Raw genomic sequence first — 21,064 nt, 5'->3', positions numbered from 1 at the left:
TGTCCATTACTACTCAAGGTGTTGTTTGAGGTGTGGTTACACTCGCGTACACGTAATGCTGAGTTGTGGCAACACCTGCATCGGTATGCGTTTGGGTGGCTGCATCATATGCCGGCCATCCACCAGTGGAATTTGACGTGTCTGGCATTGACGTCGCCGTTGGTGCAGATGGTGTACGGGTCCAACACGGCACAGCCAGCAGGTGCGCCGGTGCAGGTGCGACTCGAGGACATCTCGCTCGAGTTTGATCGCGACTACTTGTTGTATGCGTGGAATCGTGTGTTGAGTGCGATTGGCAACCCTAATGTCATCAAACATCCGACTATCTTTGCCGCGGCGATTGGCGGTATCTTTCAACTCGTTTCCATGTTGTTGGGTGCGACCGACGACGGTAACTCGATCTTGCATATTTTTGGCGCGTGGTTGTTCGAGGCAGTCAAGTCGCCACGTCCCGGCTTTGAAGAGGGTGTGAGTTTGGCCACCGAGATCCTCTCACATATCTTCCAGACCTGTGCTCCACGCATTGCATTCCAGCCTATCTACTTGTCAGCATTTTACAGTTGTTTGTCAGAGACGTTGTGGTGTGATGGCAAGGTGCTGTTTGCGTCGGTTCTCCACACCCAAAACTTTTTGGCTCTTGAGTTGCCCGGTGCACGTATTCTCATCCCCTCCTACATTCGTGCACTCGGCCGTATACTAACGATTGTGCCGGGATCCACCAGCGAGTCACTGCGTCGTGCTGCGATCCGTATCCTCGGCTACCTCGTCTGCATATCCAACCGCTACGAGCCGGTCCAGTTCTACCACTTTTTCAACAAGCGTCCAATGGAGTTTTACCCTCCTTTACCCGCCGATATTGTCGGCAAGCACGAGCTGGTGCAGCCCGACGTCAACACGTTCCGCGAGGTTCGTCCACATGTTGCGCATCTCATCTTGTCGTCGCTCAACACCGAGACAAACTCGTCCAACCTCCAAACACTCATTTGGTTCATTCTCTCGTTCCAACTCGAGCACCAACACCAGGGTGTGACGTCATCGGGCGAGGGTACAGCCTTCCTCAACGGCGCCATCAACATTTTGCTCAAAAAGAGCGCGTCCCTCACCAACCAGTGGCCACCCGAGGTGGTTGTACACTCGTTCCAGTTGTTGTCTGCGCTGGCCGAGCATCACTCACAAGTACCCAACTTTGTCGAGTTTGCCCACAACGTGGTCCGTAAACTGTGCAAGTACATTGTGTTCAAGTGTCGCGAACACACCATGTCGCTGGAGAGCGAGGAACTTGTCTCGCTGGCCATCCAGACCATGTCTGACTGGGTGTCTGCCAACGGCTGGATATTCGAGGGTAATTACAAGACCGACACATCTACCTTGTACATGTTGTTTGATGCATTGACCATCTCGATGGGCGGTAAAGATCCAAATGAGGAGATCTCATCCAACTCGTCAATGAGCAGTCAAACGTCGATCAGCTACCTCTCCTCCTCTGGTCAAGGCACTCCCACCCCTCCTCCCACAACTGGCAAGGATCAAGATAAAGAAACATCTGCTGGAAAGGACAAGGACAAAGACAAGGAAAAGGACAAGGAGGAGGCACCACCCAAAGTGCGTAAATTGGCCAACCCAGCTCGTGTTCCTGCCAAAGTACGCGAGTCGGCACAGACTGCACTTCAGACGGTCTTGACTCGTATGGGTAACTACCCCAACCCGTACAACGCCAACCAAATGGACACATCATCCACCTTTGTCGAGGTGGATATTGTCGAGCAGATTAGAGAGCGTGCCAAGCTTGCTGGCGAGCCTGATTTCCCTGTCGAACAGTGTATCCGTTTCTACACCATCGAGGGTATCAAGTTGATGACTCTTATCGACCAGCCATTTGGCAATGAGCAGTCTGGCGGCCAACCATTCTCAACCATCATCATCCGTGACAGCACAGGTCGCTATGTCATCAATACTGACCTATCTTTGGTGGCACTGCGTCCCAAGCTCGACGGACTCACCCCTCCCCTTGCCGACGACCAAGTCATGTCTGATGGCGAGGGTGGCGGTCAAGACGAGTTTGTACCAACACTCGCCGGATCGGGTCAAGGCGGCGCTGCCTACAAAGACCAGTCACAGACCACCGGCCTGCTCGCTACTGCCAGCAACCAACCTTATATCAGCAAATACGCAGACAATTGCGAGCAGTTTGACGACATTACCAACTATTTGTCACGTCATCCCGACGAGCAATACACCAAGTACATCCAAGACTTGGTCGCCAGCGAGAGCAAGTCGTTGCAAGAGTGTCAGTACGGGCTCAACTTTGCCATTGCAGTCAGCTCACAAGTACTTGGTAATAGGTATGCGGGTGACTGCAAGTTCCAGCAGTCGCGTATGCTACTTGCATCACTTGGATTTTTCAACCTTGAAAACAAGGGACGTCTGTGTCCGATGGACAATACATCGTCGTTTTACCAGTCGTTGCGTAGTCTTGACTCGGTCTCTGAGCGTGTGCAATCGCGTGTAGCAGTCTACTACGCCAAGCGTGGCGACATTACCGAAGAGGACGTCATTGCCAACCAGACCGCCAACACCTCGCACGATTACCGTGAGTTTGTCGCGTCGCTAGGCTGGACGGTCGATGTTGAGAAACACTCTGGTTACCTCGGCGGGCTAGACCGTCGTTTCTCGAGTGGTCGTGTCGCACAGTACTATGCCACATCGACCAAAGAGATGGCATTCCACGTCGCATCACTCATGCCCCACCAAGATTCAGTCAACCCACTCGAACAAAAGAAAAAGATACTATCGCGTTCACAAATGTCGGTTGTCTGGTGCGAGTCCATTGAAGACTATGAAAAGGAGCTGCGTCCAAAGGCCGACCTCCTCTCCAAATACTCGTTCCAACTGGCTGTCGAACCAAAGGCCAGCGGTCTGTTCCGCATTAAAACCATCCATAGCAACTCGCAGAGTAAGATCTCGTTTGGACCAGTACTCGAGGAGATGACCGTCTCCAAGCATATCCTGGCACCACTCATCAAGGCGACACTTGGAAATGCCAACAACTACCTGCTGGCATCTGAACATCGTCTCATCCACCCATTCGCACAGCGTCGTCGTCTTATTGCCGATATCTCTGACTCGTTCCGGTCCGAGCTACGTGTCATGCAAAACTTCCAAAATGTATTCCTGCCACTCGAAGAAGACAGGTTGTATCGTCCCCCACCCATCCCACTCATATCCAGTGACGACGTTCCCATCTTTAAGCCGGTCCGTCCCACCAACAAGCAACGTCCCATCTCTGTCCAACTGTCCTCGCCCATCATCCCCATCCAACCACTCAGTCTCTCGTCAACCGGTGCTGTCACGTCTGGAGGCGGCAACCCCCGTATCATGCCAACACCTCCCGTCCAAATCAACAAAACAAACACCTCACCATCCATGCAACCTCTTGGATCACCTTCCTCCAAGAATTGGGGTGGCCTCAAACCAACCTCACCCGTCGCATCATCCACCAATCAAACCATTTCCAATCCAAACAATCCATCTCCAGGTCTCCGAGGTAACTTTTTAACAAGAAATCGTTCAATTAATTTATCAGATGATCAATCTCAATCACCACAATAAATCAATATTATTGAATGATAATTAATAATTACTATAATTATAATTTGATTGGTTTGGTTTTGTTGTTTTTAATTTCTGTATATTTTTTGGTTTGTTTTGGATTTATTTTTCGATTTACAAAAAGGTACGATTCTTTGTACTGTTCATGTATGGTCTGTATACCCATTCAACATCTGCTTCTGGTTGATCGATTGTGCCCAATTGAATCTTGTATAGTTTTAATTCGAATCTTGGTCCAACCTCTTTTAATAAAACATTCTTGTGACCATCTTTTTCATAGATATGGTGTCTAAAAGATATATAATCATTATTGTTTGAAAATGTTAAAACTCTTTTACTGTCTTGAGCTGGAACTGGGAATAAATATTTTAAGATGTTTTCAGTCTAAATTAAATATATAAAGAATTAATTAATAAATGAACTTTAGTTGATTTAGGAGAGATATGGGGGATACCAACTCTTGAACCAAGTGGAGTAGTAAAGTTATTAAAAATAAGATGTGGGTATGCAAGAGATGCAGGTGGAGCATCTTGAATATCATGAATCATAATACAATTTACAATTTCGAAATAGGCTGTTGGCCCATATGGTAAATGACAAACAACCAATCCATCTAAATAAATTAAGTAAAAAATAATTGCTTATTAGTATCTATTATTGTATCGAGTTGTTGTTGTTTTGAATAATTACTTGGTTCACCACTATGTTCATGAGCAATAACTAAATCTGTAACATCGTTTGCACGACATGCATCAACCAATTCTTTGATAACGTGAGCACCTCTGTTCATCTTTTGTGAGTTGGGGAACAACATCTTTAGTTCCTTTGCAAATTGAGTAAGACGTGCACTTGGATCTCTCGAAGTGGTGACAAACACTTTTGGGTCGAGTACACCTGCACGAGCATATTCATCATCTATATTGAGTCTCTTGTAGTCTTCCTCTCCTTCTATACTCATCTCTTTACGCGAGTTGAATTCAAACTCTATGAGCTCTGAAGGTATTGGTTTACCCTCGTTGAGTGCTTGTTTAATCTTTCTCTTCTTTTCATATACATCTTTTTCCTTTCCTTCTAAATTCTTTCTATACAAGTATTCTTGTCTTAATCTAGCATTTCTTCTTATCATCTTTTTTTATTGATTAATGTATATATAAATAAATAGGGATTGAATACTAATCAAGATTCATTGTATTAATACAAAAAAAAAAAAAAACGAACAAGACGAAAGACGAGACTTTTTCGCTTTTTTTTTTTAATTTATTTTCTCAAAGAGATATACAGATATTAATATGGAGTATTATTTATTTATTTATTGACTACTACTATATAAATTATAATTTTATATATTATAAACATTTATCGATGAAACATTGTAAGTTATTATTATTATTATTATTTTTGATTTGGAATGATAATCGCTTTTTTGCCTTGTTGAATAATTTGGAAGAAAAATGGTTTCTTGTTTACATCATTTGGTGTTAGAGTTGATATTATAATCGAATCGGACTATATATATATATTATATTATATTAAATTTGAAATGAAATAGTTAGTTATGATGTCTTTTTGTTTTTGATGAATAATATTTAAAACTTGTTTCCTTACACTTTGTAAATAATTAAATAAAGGTAGATCCATATCTTTTAAGAAAAATACACTTGCATCACCTCTTTGATCTTGCCAAAAGATTTCATAATTTTGGTTACCAAGTAATTCGGGAATGGCTTGCGGAATGATATTTTGGAAAACATGACTAACAGTATAATGTGGATGCACTGTAATGTTTGTAATATGTTTACCACTCTTTTGAGCTACCACTTTGACGGCTCTTGGATTTTGATTTTCTCTCAACAATTGATAGAATAGATTCTTTAAATCTTCATAATTGTTAAATGTTAATGGTCCATTATTATTAATATAATTATTCATATTATTACTACTAATTTCTTGTTGATGTTGATGGTTAGTTGGGTTAGCGTTGTTATTATTATTTACATTATTATTATGTTGATGATTATTTACAAATTCTATTGGGTGTTGACAAGATGGAGGTAATGAAGGTAAAGGTTTTTGAATTGGTCTTGATGGAGAGGTTGGAGAGGTGAGAGGAGAAAGAAGGTTGTTGTTGTTGTTGTTGTTGTTGTTGTTGTTGTTGTTGTTGTTGTTGTTGTTGTTGTTGTTGTTGTTGTTGTTGTTGTTGTTGTGTTTGTTGTTGTTGTTGTTGTTGTTGTTGTTGAGGAATAGGTGATTGTGGTTCAATGACACTATGTTGAATTCTATTTTCTTGAATCAATAGTTTTGCCATTCTAGTCCAAACAGAGAAAAAGTCTTTGTTTGATTGAACCACCGATTTTTCAATCAAGTTTGTCAATCCCCAAATGGACTTTGTAAACTTGACGGCGGTCGATACTTTTAATAGACACATATTCTTGGCCAATGGTTCCAAACTAATATAATTTTCGACCGAGAAATGGTCTCCATATGGTACGTCGGTTGATAAAGAACTAGTCTCCATAAAATAACCTCCGCCTGGTGTTCTTCTAATCTTTTGGATTTGTTTCACAGTTGCAACTTTTGGTCCAATCTTGAATGATATAGGTGTTTTAAAATTAAGTTCTCTTTGTTGATGACACCCAGTTGGTGATACACTCCATTCTCCTTCTGCCATATCTAGTAGAAAATTAAATTAAATTAAATTAAATTAATAAATATTAAATGAAATAAAAGATGGATGATCATTATTACATACCATAGAAACCCATTTCCTTTGATACATCAGACCAAAATCCAGAATCAATGATGGTTCTGTAGAATCGATGACATGCAATATCAAAGGATTCTGTTACATAGGGTTGAAGTTGGTTTACTTTGGTAAGAGGATCCATGTCTTTGCATTCAACATATACCGGTTGTGGAGGTGGTTGTACTGGAACAGGTGCCGTAACAGCCTGTTGTTTCGGTGATAAAGGTTGAAGTTGTTGAATTTGTTGTACAGTTGCATTGACAACAATTGGTTGTAATAGTTGTTGTTGTTGTTGCATTACTGGAGATGTCTTTCCTGGATGTGCATTTCCATTACTATAATTTACGGTCGGAGGAGGAGAAGGACTATCAACTGATCCATTTGATTTAACATCATTGTCATCCCATCTAATAGATGCTTCTCCGTATTGAACTGTTTGAGTAAGGTCATATTGTATTATTTTACCGGTTGTAATATCAAACATATCAAAATCTTCTTCGTCCTCTAAAAGATGATCTTTTTTGTTATTGATGGTTGTACAACTGAGTTGTTGTATTTGTTCTTCAATAGTTAAAGAGGTGGATGATGATGATGGAACATAGTTTTGTTCTAAATGAATATTATTATTCATATTATTATTCATATTATTATTATTGTATATATAAATTAATTTTAATTCGTAGTATATATTCTGATGTTGTTTCGTTGCATAAACCAGCAATCTGAGCTGTTTAATTAAAAGTAGTAATTAAAGAATATAATCTATTAAAAAGAATGGTATGGTATGTTTGTATAGTTGTAATAATACACATAAATATATATACAATAAAGTAAACACAGATAGGAAGAAGAGACAATAGAATAATAATAATAATGCTATCAGTACTCTAGACAAAAATGTGGTGTGGTGGTATAAATTAAATTATTAATTCATTTTCAAACAAAATGAGTGTTTGGTCTGCGGTTCAAGAACGAAGCATTAACATTTTTCTCCAAGACCAAGGACACATGTATAGTATTTACAAAAAGGTTATATATACTAGCTCGTATAGTATAGTATATTATAGTATAGATTTATTACGTTGAAAGGAGTCAATTGATTGATTGATTGATTATTTAGTAACTAAAAAGCTTGTGGTAAATGAATCAATGTAGACAGAGTGAACGGATCCACAGGTACCTGAACAAATAGCAACGTTTGCTTCAAAGGTACCAGTTGAAGAACCGAGGAATTGGAATGTAACTGGATAGGTAATACCAACAGCTACGTTGGTGACTAGCTTAGAGTCTGAGAAAATAACCTTGCCAGCTGCGTTGGTGACATTCCAAGCGACCGAACCAATCATCAATGGTTCATTGACTGTGTAGTCTCCAGATGCGGTAAAGGTAGTTCCCTTTGGAGCTTGGGTTGGCTTGACTCCAACTGTAACTGATGCAGTTGGAATATCTGGGTTGGTAATACACTCATCACCATATTGACAGGCATAGATGGGATCTGGATTCTCTTTAATGAGACTAATGAAATCAGTAATACCAACCTTTTTACATACTTGTAAACAAACCATAATTTCTTCTGATGATGTGAATGAATCACAAGTAGACTAAAAGGGTATAGTATATTAATTAATATTTAAATTGGTTGACACCTCTTTATTTTGTTTTTTAGCGATACACCTACCTGACAAGAACTAGTGTCCTCACCTTGTGCGATCATTGCAAGGACATCTTCTACAAGTCCTGGCATATAGAAAACACAAGTAGTACAGAATCCATATGGATTGGGCTTATGTACTCTCATTGGCATGGCAACTGAACAACCAACCAAAAAGGAAATTAAAATTGATGCTATGATTAATTTAAACATTTTTTTTTTATAATATTTTAGAATTATATAGATATGTATATTATATAAATGATTGGATTGATTATTTGTTCCGACAAATAAATGGTATCGGTTCTGTGTGATTTAGATAATGAAGATGATGTGGCTCTTTGAAAGCTTGGTATTTATAAAAAAATTAAAAAACTATTTAGATCTTTTGAAGGGCAAAATATCTTGTAGTTATGAAAACCGACTCGGAATCCAAATTTCAAGGGACCTTTCCTCTTCCATCGAATGAAACCCTCGAATCAAATTTTATTCGAGGGTATTATTGTCGATTGCTCCGATGAAAACGAAGTCATCCAAAAAGAAGCATAATTAACAAGCAACGAGAACTTATAATCTCAAGATGGATGATTTGATTTATTATATAAATATAGTTTTAGTTAGTTATAAATAATATACTATTTTCTAGTTATTGATAGTAAAGGAAGTGTCTTCTAAAGCTAAGGTGAGAGTACCTGGACTGGATAATCCACATGTACCAGTACAAACAGAGACGACTACTTTGTAAAGACCACTGCTGAAAGGTTCTTGTTCAGATGGCTCGGCTGTGAATTGGTATGTGTATGTATAGGTACCTGGAACGACATTGGTAATGAGTTGATCACCACCAAAAAAGTTGACAGCAGGATCGATAATCTTGATGGCAATCTGACCAATATTAAAAGGAGAGATAATAGTATAGGTAGCAGTTACAGAAAAGGTGGTACCTAGTGGCCCACTTGAAGGTGTGGTAGCAACATCGACGGTTGCAGAACCTGTAGTACCACTGTTGGTTGGACATAACCTGACAGATTGACAGAAATAGATGGGGTCGGCAACTTGCTCGTCTGTGATTATTTGGATGAACGGATCCAATCCTATATTATTACAAGCAGCTGTACATACTTGTTTTTCATCACCTGCAAAGTATCCACACAAGCCAGCACAGGTACTTATCAGTCCACCATTGGCTATGATGTTAATAGCATCTGCATCGAGTTGTTGACAATTACTAACACAAGAACTGCAAATTGGAAAGGTCGATGCAACTTGGAATGATGATGATCCAATAGAGGAACAAACTAAAATAGACAAAAGTATAAATAATATTTGTTTCAACATGTTTATCTCTATTGTTGTGATCATAAACCCCTTTGATTTTCGTTTGGATCATGATCATTCGTAGGAATAATATTAATTGCTCATCTTGTTGTTGAGTTGGAACGGAGTGGACATGGGAAATAGCCCCATGGTTAAGATGATGAGAAATAGATAATTGTAAAAAAGATATTTTCCAAACCAAAGGTTTTCAAAGGAAAGGTGGCTGATCTCCGCTTGTGTACCCTGTTGGAGTTACGTCATGCGCCAAATTGTCGCCCTTTGTTGTCTTGAAACAAACAAACAAACACAAATCCATCATCCTCATCATCACACCTATTTGTACACACTACTAAACAATTAAACCAACAACAAGCAAGCAAGCGATCAATACAACAAATACATAAAGATAAAGAGATAATAGTTTAGTTAGTATTAATTGGTTGAAGTCTATTTATAAGTAGCTATAAATACAGTTAGATATAAAGATATAGATATATAAAGAAATAGATAGATAGATAGTTATACAATCATCAAGAACAACGAAATAATGAAAAGAGGGGTGATCTCTTTTCAAGGTTATCAGAGACAAACCATCGCCAACAACAAACCACCCTTTTTTGTATTATTATTATCTTTCATTGTACTTCTACTAGTACAACTACCAACATACAATGCACAAAATATAGTATCATCAACATATCATATCAAATCAATATCTGATATTACAAATACTTATTCAATTCAAGTAGCTCTATTTGATATATTATTCGATGAAGGTATGATAGAAAGAAAGAAAGAAAGAATGAATGTCGATCATCTTGTGATTCATTTTCATTGTACTCATACTTATATATATTGACTTGTTTGTTTGTTTGTTTGTTTGTTTGTTATTTAGATTTATATATAAATGATATTATATTATCAAATTATAATTCAAGTTTAAGAAATGAACCTATACCATACAAGACAATATGTTTGCCGTCACCATCACATTGTAGGAATATGACGGAATCAATCTATGCACAGATTGGAGGTGTGTCGATGAATTGCAGCGATGCAGTGGGCAACGCCTACTTGCTCAATAGTTTGGTCAATACTTTTGACAGTGCATTGGGTGTGCCTGTTGGATTGATCCCCGCACCCAACTCGGACCACGAACCATTCATTGCATTCTCGGTGGCTACCGACTTGGTTTCATTCGACTATCTGCCATCTGCACTACGTACAAATGCACGCAAGGTATCGTTTATCATGTTTTTCGACTTTATCTATATGAGTCAGTACATGACCTATCCCGCTGATTTCCAATCCATCCAAAGAGACCTTAAAGCTGGACGATGTCAGTTACAGGTTGGTGGTGGAAATAATAACATATACACGTCTGCAAACGGAACAAATGTGGTTGGACAAGCGAGCAAGCCGGCCGTGTTTGTACCGTCGTGTTTGACGAGCGATGTAGTGAGTGCGACCGATGCATTGTCGACAGCGATTGATAGGATCTCGACCGTGTCAACTGACCCCGAGTCGTTGACACGTGCCAGTTTGCAGGCATCGATATTCAACTCGTCGCGGTCGATCGAGGGATGCATGAATCTGCTGGGCGGGTATGTGCAGCTGAGCCCATCGCGACAGGCGACCACTTTGCAGACGGATCTTTGCGGACGTTCGTTTACAGACGCCGCCTACCACACGGACCCGTGCTGCAACACAACGCTGCAGTGGACCGAGTGCTGCGCGACACGACCTCTGACGTTAAACCCACCCGTGCTGACTACACAGCCGAATATTGGCGGGTTGGTCAACGCAACGTGCAAGAATGCGCAGCGGTCGGGCGAGCTATTCAACAACCTCATCTCGATGGTGGCGTCGTCGCAGAACCCCGTGACTGGGTGCTCGGCGACCTACTTTAAGACGATTTCGCAGGCCGAGTGGTCGAGCTACCTCGACTTTATGTACACGTGCCGCGACCTCATCTTTGGCATGCACGCTGCCGGCTACCCATGCTCGCGTGACGCCGACTGCTTTAGCGGACGTTGCCAAAAGAGCGTGGGCACGTGTTGGGCACCAACGGACAATGACGCGCGTATCAATATGACAATCGCATGCCATGTCCAGAGTATGGACCCGTTGATCCGAACTGCATTGGCTGGTCAGTGGGGAGAGACGGTCAACTTTACCCGCGCATACTATGAGCACGTCGTCATTGACAATTGTGTCGGCCGTACGGCGTATCAGTACACCGAGCTGCCCACATCGAGTGGCACCGAGTACATTGTCGCCAACAAGACGCAGTGTCTGGGTGACGAGGGGTGTCAGTTCAAGTGGTCGATTTTCGACGAGGCCGACTGCACCCCCGGCGACTATTGCGTCATCGAGGAGAGCTATTACGCCGACTCGCTCACATTCCCGCAGTATTGTTACGCGCCGACGTACAACCCCACCGAATGCACTGCGCGTAACGGCTCGATGGATCCGCGTCTGCTGATGAATGTGTGTCGACTCGACCAGTTTGCGTCAATGGACGAGTGTCTGCCGCCCGACGTGTGTCCGTCGATCACGCAGGAGCTGTACCTGTCATACAACCAGAAACGTTGTGCATTGCCATTCTGCTACTACCCGTCCATCTCAAACAGCGCGTGTCGTGTGGCGATTGGCAAGACGTGGGACCCGTTCCTCGCCAACGGCACCGGTCTGTGTAAATCGATCAAGGCATCTATTACTTCGGCATCGCTGTGTACGGCGGACGGAGGTACATGGTGGTACGGACGTGGGTGGAGTAATGGGTCGCGTCAGACACAGGACGAGTGCGCGGCACCCCTCTGTCGCACAGGTGACTATGTCTGGCTCGACCGTGTCGGTCAGTCGTGCAGCAACTTTTCATACTGCTCGCAGGCTGCCCCGCTGTGCTACTCACCCGACTATATCTGCTACGCACCCAAACTGACCAGCACCAACTGCGGTGCCAACGGCGGTCTCTTCCAAGACAACCGCTGCACATTCTCGTTTGGCGGCGACATCACCACGAGCTACCTCCAGTGCCAGCGTCGCAACTACTCGTGGATTGCATGTTCCGATCTCACCTATGACCAATGCCAAAAATGCGAGAGTGGGTCGAGCTCGTGTGCCACACCCTACAGCCAGATGAGCTGCAAGCAGAGCTGGCGTACCGACCCCTACACACCAACCCTCTGCCAACAAGGAGGATATTGCACCGACAAGCTGTGGTTTGGACAGGCCATGACAGACAGACGTGGATGCGATCTCCGAAACACCTTCCTCGACCCCAATTGCGAGGGTGTTTGCCAGACCGACTTTATATTCAACTCCAAGGGTGAAGCAGTCTGCGAAAAAGACCTCGAGTTTTCTCCCATTGGATGCACCAATTATACAGTTGCCACCAAACAAGATTGTTTGGCCATCGGATCGAAATGGCGTTGGTACAAACTATCACTCAACAAAACAAACTGTGAAAACACACTTAAAGTATGCTATGACAATGCTGGTGCATCCACCTCTTACAAAAACCAAACCGAGTGTCTAGAATGCAACGGCGAATATAAAAGTCCATTCACTTGGAAGGAGAGTTATTGGGTTCTAGGAGAAGATTTCTACAATACTCAATGGCTATCAAATTCTGGTTGGGGTCAATTAAATCAATGGAATCATTCAATCAATACTAATATCATTGAAAAAGATGTTAGAAATATTATGGTTACTAAATTTGCTCCTGCTGCTCAATCTGATGTAAGTTAAAAAAAATAGAAATAATAGAAAAATATTAATATGTTAAAATATTAACTTTCTATTTTTTTTTAGTTATTATGTAATGTTATGCCATATGTTTATTCATTTAAATCATTGGCATGTGATTGTTCAGGAGATCCAAATACACCAGTCAATTGTTATAATAATGGAACACAATCATATTTGATTGGAACTGCCAAAGTTTGTAATGGATGGCAAGAGATTTTGGTGAGTGGTCCATTACAACTGACTGTCTACAAGAACAGCGTGCCTGTTAATTTGGGGTGTATTGGCATACAAGCATCTATCTTACCTTCACCACAATTCTACAGACAAGAGATTCTATCGACAGATGTACTCTCCAATTCGATCCAGCGATACATGCCTTACGACATTGTAGTCAATAACCATAGTGTGATTGTCGGACAGTTGATTGGTGACGGTATTCAATTAGACTTTACATACAATGTTGGAGGAGGATTAGGTGGTGAGTTGTCTGAATATTCAGGTCAACTAGAATCACCTGCTCAGATTTGTATTGACGCTCGATCTGATATTGACAAGCATTTCCCAGTCTACGACTTGGCTGCTTTAAAGGGTGGCAAGTGGGTACCCCTCAACGCAAATGTCATTGTCTCATTCAACGATGTGTCTGCGGGACGTATATGTGCCAACGTGTCGTATGGGTTGGCGTACTTCCCAATCCTGCGTATCGATGGATGGGAGGACGCTGTTCCCAAACCACTCTTTACCAAGGTGCAAGAGGCATTTATCTATCTCATAGGTATCGTCTTTATCCTCACTGCATGTTACTGTGCCTATTCTCTCTTTGTCCAGGTGTGGGCGGGTCACCGAAAGACCGGTACCGTCAAGATCACCCTACCAAGACTGCTCAACGCTCTCCTCTTCCTCTTTTGCATGGTGCGTGGTTTGTACCTTGTCTTGACACCGTCCGAGAGTATCTCTGCCGAAAAGAACCTTGGAGGGTTTTACTTTTTGTCCGAGTTCCCCATTTATGTCTTTTTGTCGCTCTTTTCATCACTCGTCTTTTACTGGGCCGATCTAATGCACAATGCCAAGCACGGCAAGTTCCTCGAGCGCATGCGGTGGCCATTCATCATCGTCAACACACTCATGTACATCATGTTTGTCGTCGTCATCTCGGTCTATCGTCGTCTCGATGCCGACGAGCAGTACGACATGAAGATCGTCTACTCTACCATCCTCTCGGCACTCTGCGCCATCTTTATCATTGGTTTCTGGCTCTATGGTGGTAAATTGATCATTATCCAAATCCAAGTATTAAGAATTAAAAATCAATCTTTAAATCGTAACCTACGTAATGTAAGTTTATAAGTAAAAACATATATATATATATATAATAGACATGATGATTCTAACAAATATTAATTCATTCCGCCTCTATTTAGATGTCATTGGTATTGTTAATTTCATCGATTTCATTGACACTGCAAATCATCTTTTTGTTCTTTAATGCATTTTCAAAAAGAGTGACTATTGCAGTTGCACTTGTATACTATGTCATTGCCGAGTTGGTTCCATGTGTGTGTCTATCGTACATATCTCGTCCACGAGGCAGCAGCAGCATCCAATCCAAAAAGAAGATCAAACTCGAATCTTCCATTGAATCATCATCCTCTACTAACACCAATAACACCTCTTCTGTATCTATGACTCCTCTAAAATAAATAAATAATCACAATTGTACTTGAAATTATTATTTTAAAAATTTTAGGGGGTCAACCTTCATTCAAGTTGTTGTTTGTAATATTACTGGTTTTTAGTGATAGCGATAGAAATAGAATAATAATAGTAATAATGTCTCAACCAAACCCATTCTTTGAATGGATCCTTTCCGATGAATCAGAGATCCCTCTTCCTGATCGTCAGGGAATAGTAGACTCTCTTGACTCACAAAAGGTGAGAAGTACACCAGCTGCCAACCAACTTGATGATAATCAATGGGAGAGATTGATACCAATTTTGGGGAACATGGGTCTAGTAAAAAATTATGTTTAAGAACAAGGTAGGCATCAAAATATCGAAACCATGATAACAAAATCGATCAGTATATGAGGAATTCCAGCAGGGGGTGAGATCATTGCCCCCCATGATTTTCTACAGCGCTTCAACAAGCTCCTCATCTCACCAAATTAAAAAATCAAGAACGAATTGACTTGTGGATACTCAACAGGAGCAACAAGAGGAGGTAGATTTGTTGGCTCACACACCCCAATTCGATATGAAGAGCATCAACTCGAGCAGCAACACCAGCAACCCAACAAGAAGAGCAACAACAACTCGAGGAACAAAGATCCCTCTTAATTCATCAAACACACCAGTTCCCCCTAACTGATCAATCAACCCACATTAGATAATCTAATAATTATGAACAATTTTGGGCCACTTTTAATTATTATTGATACATCGACACTGCAAATCATCTTTTTTAAACTTCCACTGAATCATCAACCTCTACTGACCTCTGTATAATTACCTTTTTGATGATATTCTTTTTGAAAAAGATGTTAGAAATATTACTAAATTTGCTCCTTCTGTTCAATCTGATTTAAGTAAAAAAAAAGAAATGGAAATCATGAAAATATTAATGTATTTTAAAATTTCCAAGATCTTTTTGGCAAATTGAATCATCATCCTCTACTAACACCAATGACACCTCTTCTGTATCTATGACCCATCTAAAATAAATAAATAATAATCATATCACAATTGTGATGTGTCTTTCTTTATAAATATAAAATTGTGATCAATTCATCGAGTTCCAGGTTTTTTTCCAGTTTTTTATTTATTATAATAAAAAAGGGGGTGAACAACAAATTAAAATATTTAAGAAAATTCATTTTTTTGTTTATTTGTTTTAGATATAGAATAGTCGTAGTAGTAGTAATAGTAGTAGTAGTAGTAATGTCACAGCAAAACCCTTTATTTGAATGGATTCTGACAGATAATGAAATCCCTCTTGCTCACAATGAACGCCTCGATCTCATTAATACTTTAAGATCAAATGGTGTGATCAATGTATGCACTGCCAACCTAATTAGTGAGAAAGACTGGGAAGATTTGATACATAATATGGGAGCCAGGGCTCACGTTAAATATTATGTTCGACAACATGGTAAGCTAAACTTTAGGGTTAACAAATTCATAACCAAATATTTTAATTTAATTAATTCATTCATTGATTCGTTCGTTCAGAGGGATGTTATGGCAAGTATCCTTTGGCAGAACAGGTCGGATGTAGGAAAGATTGTAATTTCCATCACAGCGATAATTGTCGCGGTCTTTCTTTTCCTGGTCAGTTGGTTCATCGCAAAACAGCAAAAAAGCCCAAAGTAGGTTTGCCGTGAAGCAAACATTTTCTTATTTATATACGAGGTATAAACATTTAGAATTCTGTACCTCATTCCACTTTTTATTTACTAGTAATTAAATTGACTATTTATAATATCTCTCAGAGTCTATAATAAACAAACTCCTCTATTCTTATTTTTCATCAATCCATTTGTGTCTAAAAAAAGATATATTCCTCGAAAATAAATATTTGATTTAAAATTAATTACTACATGTAATCTTTTATTCCTCTGACCAAAAAGGTTTGCGCAAAGAAGGAAGTTCTTTCTTAAAAATTTTTCAATAAATAAATTATAGTTCCCCTGCAACACATTAAAATGTTTTGGTGTATTTGATATTTTATATATTTGATCAAAACTGATGTATGCAATCAAGAAGAAATGTTGACACTTACAGATAAAGAGAGATTGTTGATTCAATCGATATTTGGCAATGTCTATCTCTTTCAAAGGATATTGATCGAACGTGACAAGATACGTAGTACTGGAGCATTCATTGAAAGCGTTGCGAAACCACTGCATCGTCTCATCATCGAGGGTGATCGAGAACTGCTGCGCTACTCTATTCACAAGTACAATCATGCGGCGTTATTCTCCGGTCATATCATGACACCAACAGATGAAGGACCGTTGCAGCCAGTTGACACTGCCATCAATATTGATGATCTGCCACTTGCCAAGTACTTGCATGAAATCCTTCCTTCTTTTGGTAGACAAACTGAACAATCTCTCATACTAGCCTCTGCACGCAAGGACAGAGCACTGTCACAAGACATGTTGGCTTTTCTCATTGACGTGAGACATCAGAAATGGGGTGCTACAACCATCGAGTTTGTTGTCGAGAACCACTACAATGACTCGCTTGCCTATCTATTGACACGAGCTGATACATCAACTTTGGGACCGACACCGTGGACGTTTGAAGACACCCTCTCCAGTCCTCTCTCGATTGCCATTGAAAATGAAAACATAGAGGCTATCCCAATACTATTGCAGAATTGCAAGCTCACTCCAATGGCTGGGTATCCCGGCCAAGTGGTTGGATCGCAACTCGTACAGTACCGAGCGTTTCAGCTTGCCATTCGATCAAAGAGAATTGATGTGGTGGAGATGGTCGTGCAAGCCGGTCTATTCTCACCTCAACATGACACATACCACGACACATTGTACTCAGCCATTCTGTCGGACTCTATAGACATGATACGATATGTAGAGGATCGACTACACCCAACTCTATTTGAAAATGACACGTGTCTACAGAAAGCGTTAAGGAGTCTGCCGATTGTGGTGAGTGACGAGGTTTTAGAGTATCTAGCTACATCCACCAAATGTCCCTTTAAATTCAATGAAATGGATCTGAATCCTTACATTATCAAGGGTAGAGAAGATGCAATCAAACTATTACTAAACAACAAGATGGCAGAGCCATCGTATGACTTGAGAAAAGTCATTGGAAAGGTCGAGCCAGGTTTACTGGACCGTCTCATGAAAGAGATGAAGGTTCTGCCTATTTGCAATATAGATATCCCCAACCTGTCTGAATTGAGGGGGAATGTTGATATGATCAAGTTTATCTGCAAACATTCACTCATCACCAGCCTCCATCCCCTCTCTGCAACGATGCAACGGGACAATGTTGCAATGGTCACTATGCGAAACCACACCAACAAAGAACCATCGGATCGACCAGACGGACACCTAAAGTGCCTCAAATACATGGTATCTAAAAACATCCTAACCTCTCAAAACATTCTTTCCGCGCTTATCAATTGGGATGGAAGTCAAGAAATCCTTGATTTATCAGGTATCAACCATCAAACAGGTCCTACTATTTTAATTGGAATCATTAAAAATCATTTAACAAAATTCAAAAATCAAAATAATCAAAGAAATAATAATAATAATCAAAATAATAATAGTAATAATAATAATAATATATCTAAAGTTTCATGGATTAAAAAATTAGTTGGATATGAATTAGATTATTTTAAAAATCAATGTACAGAACAGCTTGGAAACTTTGCTTGCGTTAGTGGAGATTTGGAATTGGTTAAATATTTCTATGATTTGGGTAACCCAAACTTTTTTACTTTAAAGGAAGCTATACTTAATTGTCTCCAATACAATAATAATTTTGAAGTTATAGAATTTATCTACAATGTTGTATTCCCACATTCCAGATCATCAGACCAAGAAGATGAACAATACACCTACCCCCATCTAGCAAGTGCCAGTATTATTACCAATGGTACTAGTATCCCCCTTAGACATGCTCTCATGATTGAATGTCGATTCTCAAATCTACGACTCTATCTTCCATTCACCAAAAGTTTTGAACAACTCCAAAACAATGGATCGTTCAGACATATTCAAAACTATTGGAAAAATGATTATGCGATGCATTTAATGGTATCTTCAAAAAAAAAAAGAAGAATAAATAAATAATAAATAAATAAATTTATGTACTGCAAATACTATTAATTAATAAAAAATCAAAAAAAGAGAAAAATCAGAAAAAATAAAAAGAGAGAAAATGATTGATGTTCATTCTTTTACTGTTTTAAGTTTCATATCTAGACAACGCACAGAATAAGAGAATATGTCAAAGAAAGTAAGTCTACAGGTACTATCTATTATTGTAATTCTTTCTAATTATTCAATCATCTTAGAATAACAATAACGATGGTGAAATACCAATTGTAGATATACCAGGTGCAAAGATATTAGATTGGTTGGTTGAAAGAAAGAAAGTACCAATGCATTGGAAGAGAAACAATGGTAATCTTATAAAGTTGATAGAGGATACAATGACCTCAAATCCTTCACAACTATTGAAAGATCTAAAGATTGAAAACATTGATTACTTTAAATGTTTAGAGGTGTTTAAATACTTTGAAAGTCAACCATCGGGCAACTCAAAGACTCTGTTGGGATACTATTCAAATATAAACACTCAGAAATGGAATGATGTCATAAAGGCCTATCACAAGGATCAATTATATATCGGTGAAAACTGTCAAAGATTAACTCAAAGTTTAAATTATGATATGTTTGTATTACAAAACAAAGATATATTTATAGATAGATTATTGAATCATTATTATTAACTCTACTACTCTTTATTTAGTCCAAATATGAAAAAGACAATAGAAAAGACAATGAAATCACTTGAGGAATCAAATAAAAAGGAAATAGAATTGACAAAGAGTAGAGAAACGGCAATCAATACATTTAAAAAGGCATGCAGTGATATTGGTATCAAAGGTGACAAGATTAGAGACGAAATATTGGAATTACCAAATGGTTTGGACAAGTTGTTTGAAAAGGCAATACAACTATTACAAGATGGTCGTATACTTGGAATGATTCGATTTTATAAACAATTTGCTCAAACTAATACATGTGTAAATATAAAAAAGAAAAAGAATATACAAATATTAATCATTTGTATCAATTATATATGTAGGAATTAAAAGAAGAAATATTTTCATATTTATTACTTGTAAACAAACATGGTAATATTAGTATTGGTGAAAGAGAGATGATATTAAATCCATCAATCATTGTAAAATCAAAAAAGGATCAGAATGTAGACTCTAATAACAGTGGTAGTGATCTTGTTGCTTTGACTGCACCAGCAACAATTGATTGGGACTTTTCAGTTGAAGAGAGTGGATCTCAACTTGATGAAAAGGCAGCTGCTTCAATCAATTGGGATGAATTTACAGTTGTACTCGAAGAAGATGGTACAACTAATTCTTCATCGGTAGCAGATGACTTTTCAATGATGGATACCATTGAAATTGTTGAAGAAGCAAATACTATATCATCACCAATACTCGAATCAACAACAACCATTACAGACAATATCAAATTTATGGATAATGCAAACGAGTCAATAATGAGTGACAAGATATTTAGAAACCGTTTGTTGGACGATATCTATGAAATGGATATCTTTTTAAAACAACGCGCAGTTGAAATGAACCAACCAGAGAGTGAATTTAGTGCAATTCATATGATGCAAGAATCAATCACATTGGATCAATGTGAACAATACTCTAAACTAATTGGTGATATCATTTCACAATTGTCATCTTCCAAAGTAAATAATATTTTAGAATTAAAATCAAGTTCAAAGTATGTAAATGATAGGATTAGATAAATTATCTTTTATAAAATATTTATTAATATATTTTTTATTTTTTTTTTCTAATTTAGATTGGTTGATAGAATGGCATTACAATTTACACAAAAAATTGGTACTATAACAAAATACCAACAATTGATCAAAGACCTTTTACAAAAACGTGAAGATTTGAATACAACATTGACCGAAACAAAAACAAAATTGGAATCACAAACCAAAGAAACCAAACAACTTCGTTTACAACTACAAGAACTTTTGGTCGATATTATGGATGGCAAACATATTAATATTATGATGCCCTATATTTTATCATAAATAATAATAAAAGTGAAAAAAAGGTCTTTATTCTTCTTCTTCACCTTTATCATTGTCATCTAGATCCATTTGACTTTTATCGCTCAAACTTTCATTTTGATTATTGTTTTGTTGGTTTTGTTTGGTGAAAAAATGTTGCATTT

General features: G+C 39.0%; 13 protein-coding genes across 13 annotated transcripts; 6 read left to right on the top strand and 7 right to left on the bottom strand.

Moving 5' to 3' along the window:
* Nucleotides 1–1,257: 1,257 nt before the first annotated feature.
* DFA_02619 (RapGAP/RanGAP domain-containing protein) lies at nt 1,258–3,609 on the top strand (the record flags this gene model as incomplete). The annotated part of the gene is made up of 1 exon (XM_004357286.1): nt 1,258–3,609. One exon carries the CDS (start codon nt 1,258–1,260, stop codon nt 3,607–3,609), a length of 2,352 nt encoding a protein of 783 aa, XP_004357342.1.
* A 114-nt stretch (nt 3,610–3,723) lies between these two features.
* On the bottom strand, nt 3,724–4,735 carry DFA_02618 (uncharacterized protein; the record flags this gene model as incomplete). Its single annotated transcript, XM_004357285.1, has 3 exons — nt 3,724–3,993; nt 4,068–4,222; nt 4,300–4,735. The coding sequence occupies 3 exons, from the start codon at nt 4,733–4,735 to the stop codon at nt 3,724–3,726; spliced, it is 861 nt and encodes a 286-aa protein (XP_004357341.1).
* Nucleotides 4,736–5,001: 266 nt separating this feature from the next.
* On the bottom strand, nt 5,002–5,538 carry DFA_02617 (uncharacterized protein; the record flags this gene model as incomplete). Its single annotated transcript, XM_004357284.1, has 2 exons — nt 5,002–5,115; nt 5,215–5,538. The coding sequence occupies 2 exons, from the start codon at nt 5,536–5,538 to the stop codon at nt 5,002–5,004; spliced, it is 438 nt and encodes a 145-aa protein (XP_004357340.1).
* Nucleotides 5,539–5,623: 85 nt separating this feature from the next.
* DFA_02616 (uncharacterized protein) lies at nt 5,624–6,995 on the bottom strand (the record flags this gene model as incomplete). Its single annotated transcript, XM_004357283.1, has 2 exons — nt 5,624–6,279; nt 6,359–6,995. 2 exons carry the CDS (start codon nt 6,993–6,995, stop codon nt 5,624–5,626), a joined length of 1,293 nt encoding a protein of 430 aa, XP_004357339.1.
* Nucleotides 6,996–7,464: 469 nt separating this feature from the next.
* Nucleotides 7,465–8,216, bottom strand: DFA_02615 (uncharacterized protein; the record flags this gene model as incomplete). Its single annotated transcript, XM_004357282.1, has 2 exons — nt 7,465–7,953; nt 8,031–8,216. The coding sequence occupies 2 exons, from the start codon at nt 8,214–8,216 to the stop codon at nt 7,465–7,467; spliced, it is 675 nt and encodes a 224-aa protein (XP_004357338.1).
* A 429-nt stretch (nt 8,217–8,645) lies between these two features.
* DFA_02614 (component of the counting factor complex) lies at nt 8,646–9,341 on the bottom strand (the record flags this gene model as incomplete). The annotated part of the gene is made up of 1 exon (XM_004357281.1): nt 8,646–9,341. One exon carries the CDS (start codon nt 9,339–9,341, stop codon nt 8,646–8,648), a length of 696 nt encoding a protein of 231 aa, XP_004357337.1.
* Nucleotides 9,342–9,867: 526 nt separating this feature from the next.
* On the top strand, nt 9,868–10,263 carry DFA_02613 (uncharacterized protein; the record flags this gene model as incomplete). The annotated part of the gene is made up of 2 exons (XM_004357280.1): nt 9,868–10,096; nt 10,259–10,263. The coding sequence occupies 2 exons, from the start codon at nt 9,868–9,870 to the stop codon at nt 10,261–10,263; spliced, it is 234 nt and encodes a 77-aa protein (XP_004357336.1).
* Nucleotides 10,264–10,660: 397 nt separating this feature from the next.
* On the bottom strand, nt 10,661–10,909 carry DFA_02612 (uncharacterized protein; the record flags this gene model as incomplete). Its single annotated transcript, XM_004357279.1, has 1 exon — nt 10,661–10,909. The coding sequence occupies one exon, from the start codon at nt 10,907–10,909 to the stop codon at nt 10,661–10,663; it is 249 nt and encodes an 82-aa protein (XP_004357335.1).
* A 247-nt stretch (nt 10,910–11,156) lies between these two features.
* DFA_02611 (uncharacterized protein) lies at nt 11,157–11,429 on the bottom strand (the record flags this gene model as incomplete). Its single annotated transcript, XM_004357278.1, has 1 exon — nt 11,157–11,429. One exon carries the CDS (start codon nt 11,427–11,429, stop codon nt 11,157–11,159), a length of 273 nt encoding a protein of 90 aa, XP_004357334.1.
* Nucleotides 11,430–12,557: 1,128 nt separating this feature from the next.
* DFA_02610 (uncharacterized protein) lies at nt 12,558–14,455 on the top strand (the record flags this gene model as incomplete). The annotated part of the gene is made up of 3 exons (XM_004357277.1): nt 12,558–13,064; nt 13,137–14,408; nt 14,450–14,455. The coding sequence occupies 3 exons, from the start codon at nt 12,558–12,560 to the stop codon at nt 14,453–14,455; spliced, it is 1,785 nt and encodes a 594-aa protein (XP_004357333.1).
* A 148-nt stretch (nt 14,456–14,603) lies between these two features.
* DFA_02609 (uncharacterized protein) lies at nt 14,604–15,410 on the top strand (the record flags this gene model as incomplete). The annotated part of the gene is made up of 3 exons (XM_004357276.1): nt 14,604–14,749; nt 14,870–15,086; nt 15,252–15,410. The coding sequence occupies 3 exons, from the start codon at nt 14,604–14,606 to the stop codon at nt 15,408–15,410; spliced, it is 522 nt and encodes a 173-aa protein (XP_004357332.1).
* Nucleotides 15,411–15,672: 262 nt separating this feature from the next.
* On the top strand, nt 15,673–17,997 carry DFA_02608 (uncharacterized protein; the record flags this gene model as incomplete). The annotated part of the gene is made up of 4 exons (XM_004357275.1): nt 15,673–15,695; nt 16,106–16,221; nt 16,833–17,886; nt 17,979–17,997. The coding sequence occupies 4 exons, from the start codon at nt 15,673–15,675 to the stop codon at nt 17,995–17,997; spliced, it is 1,212 nt and encodes a 403-aa protein (XP_004357331.1).
* Nucleotides 17,998–18,172: 175 nt separating this feature from the next.
* On the top strand, nt 18,173–20,921 carry DFA_02607 (DUF733 family protein; the record flags this gene model as incomplete). Its single annotated transcript, XM_004357274.1, has 5 exons — nt 18,173–18,865; nt 19,126–19,505; nt 19,584–19,860; nt 19,923–20,596; nt 20,678–20,921. The coding sequence occupies 5 exons, from the start codon at nt 18,173–18,175 to the stop codon at nt 20,919–20,921; spliced, it is 2,268 nt and encodes a 755-aa protein (XP_004357330.1).
* Nucleotides 20,922–21,064: the final 143 nt, after the last annotated feature.

Source organism: Cavenderia fasciculata (genome assembly GCF_000203815.1).
Source record: "Cavenderia fasciculata unplaced genomic scaffold Scf_Dfasci-G-b-190b03.r1-5, whole genome shotgun sequence".
In the NCBI taxonomy this organism is placed as follows: Eukaryota; Evosea; class Eumycetozoa; order Acytosteliales; family Cavenderiaceae; genus Cavenderia; species Cavenderia fasciculata.
This window is presented reverse-complemented; position numbering and strand designations above follow the sequence as displayed.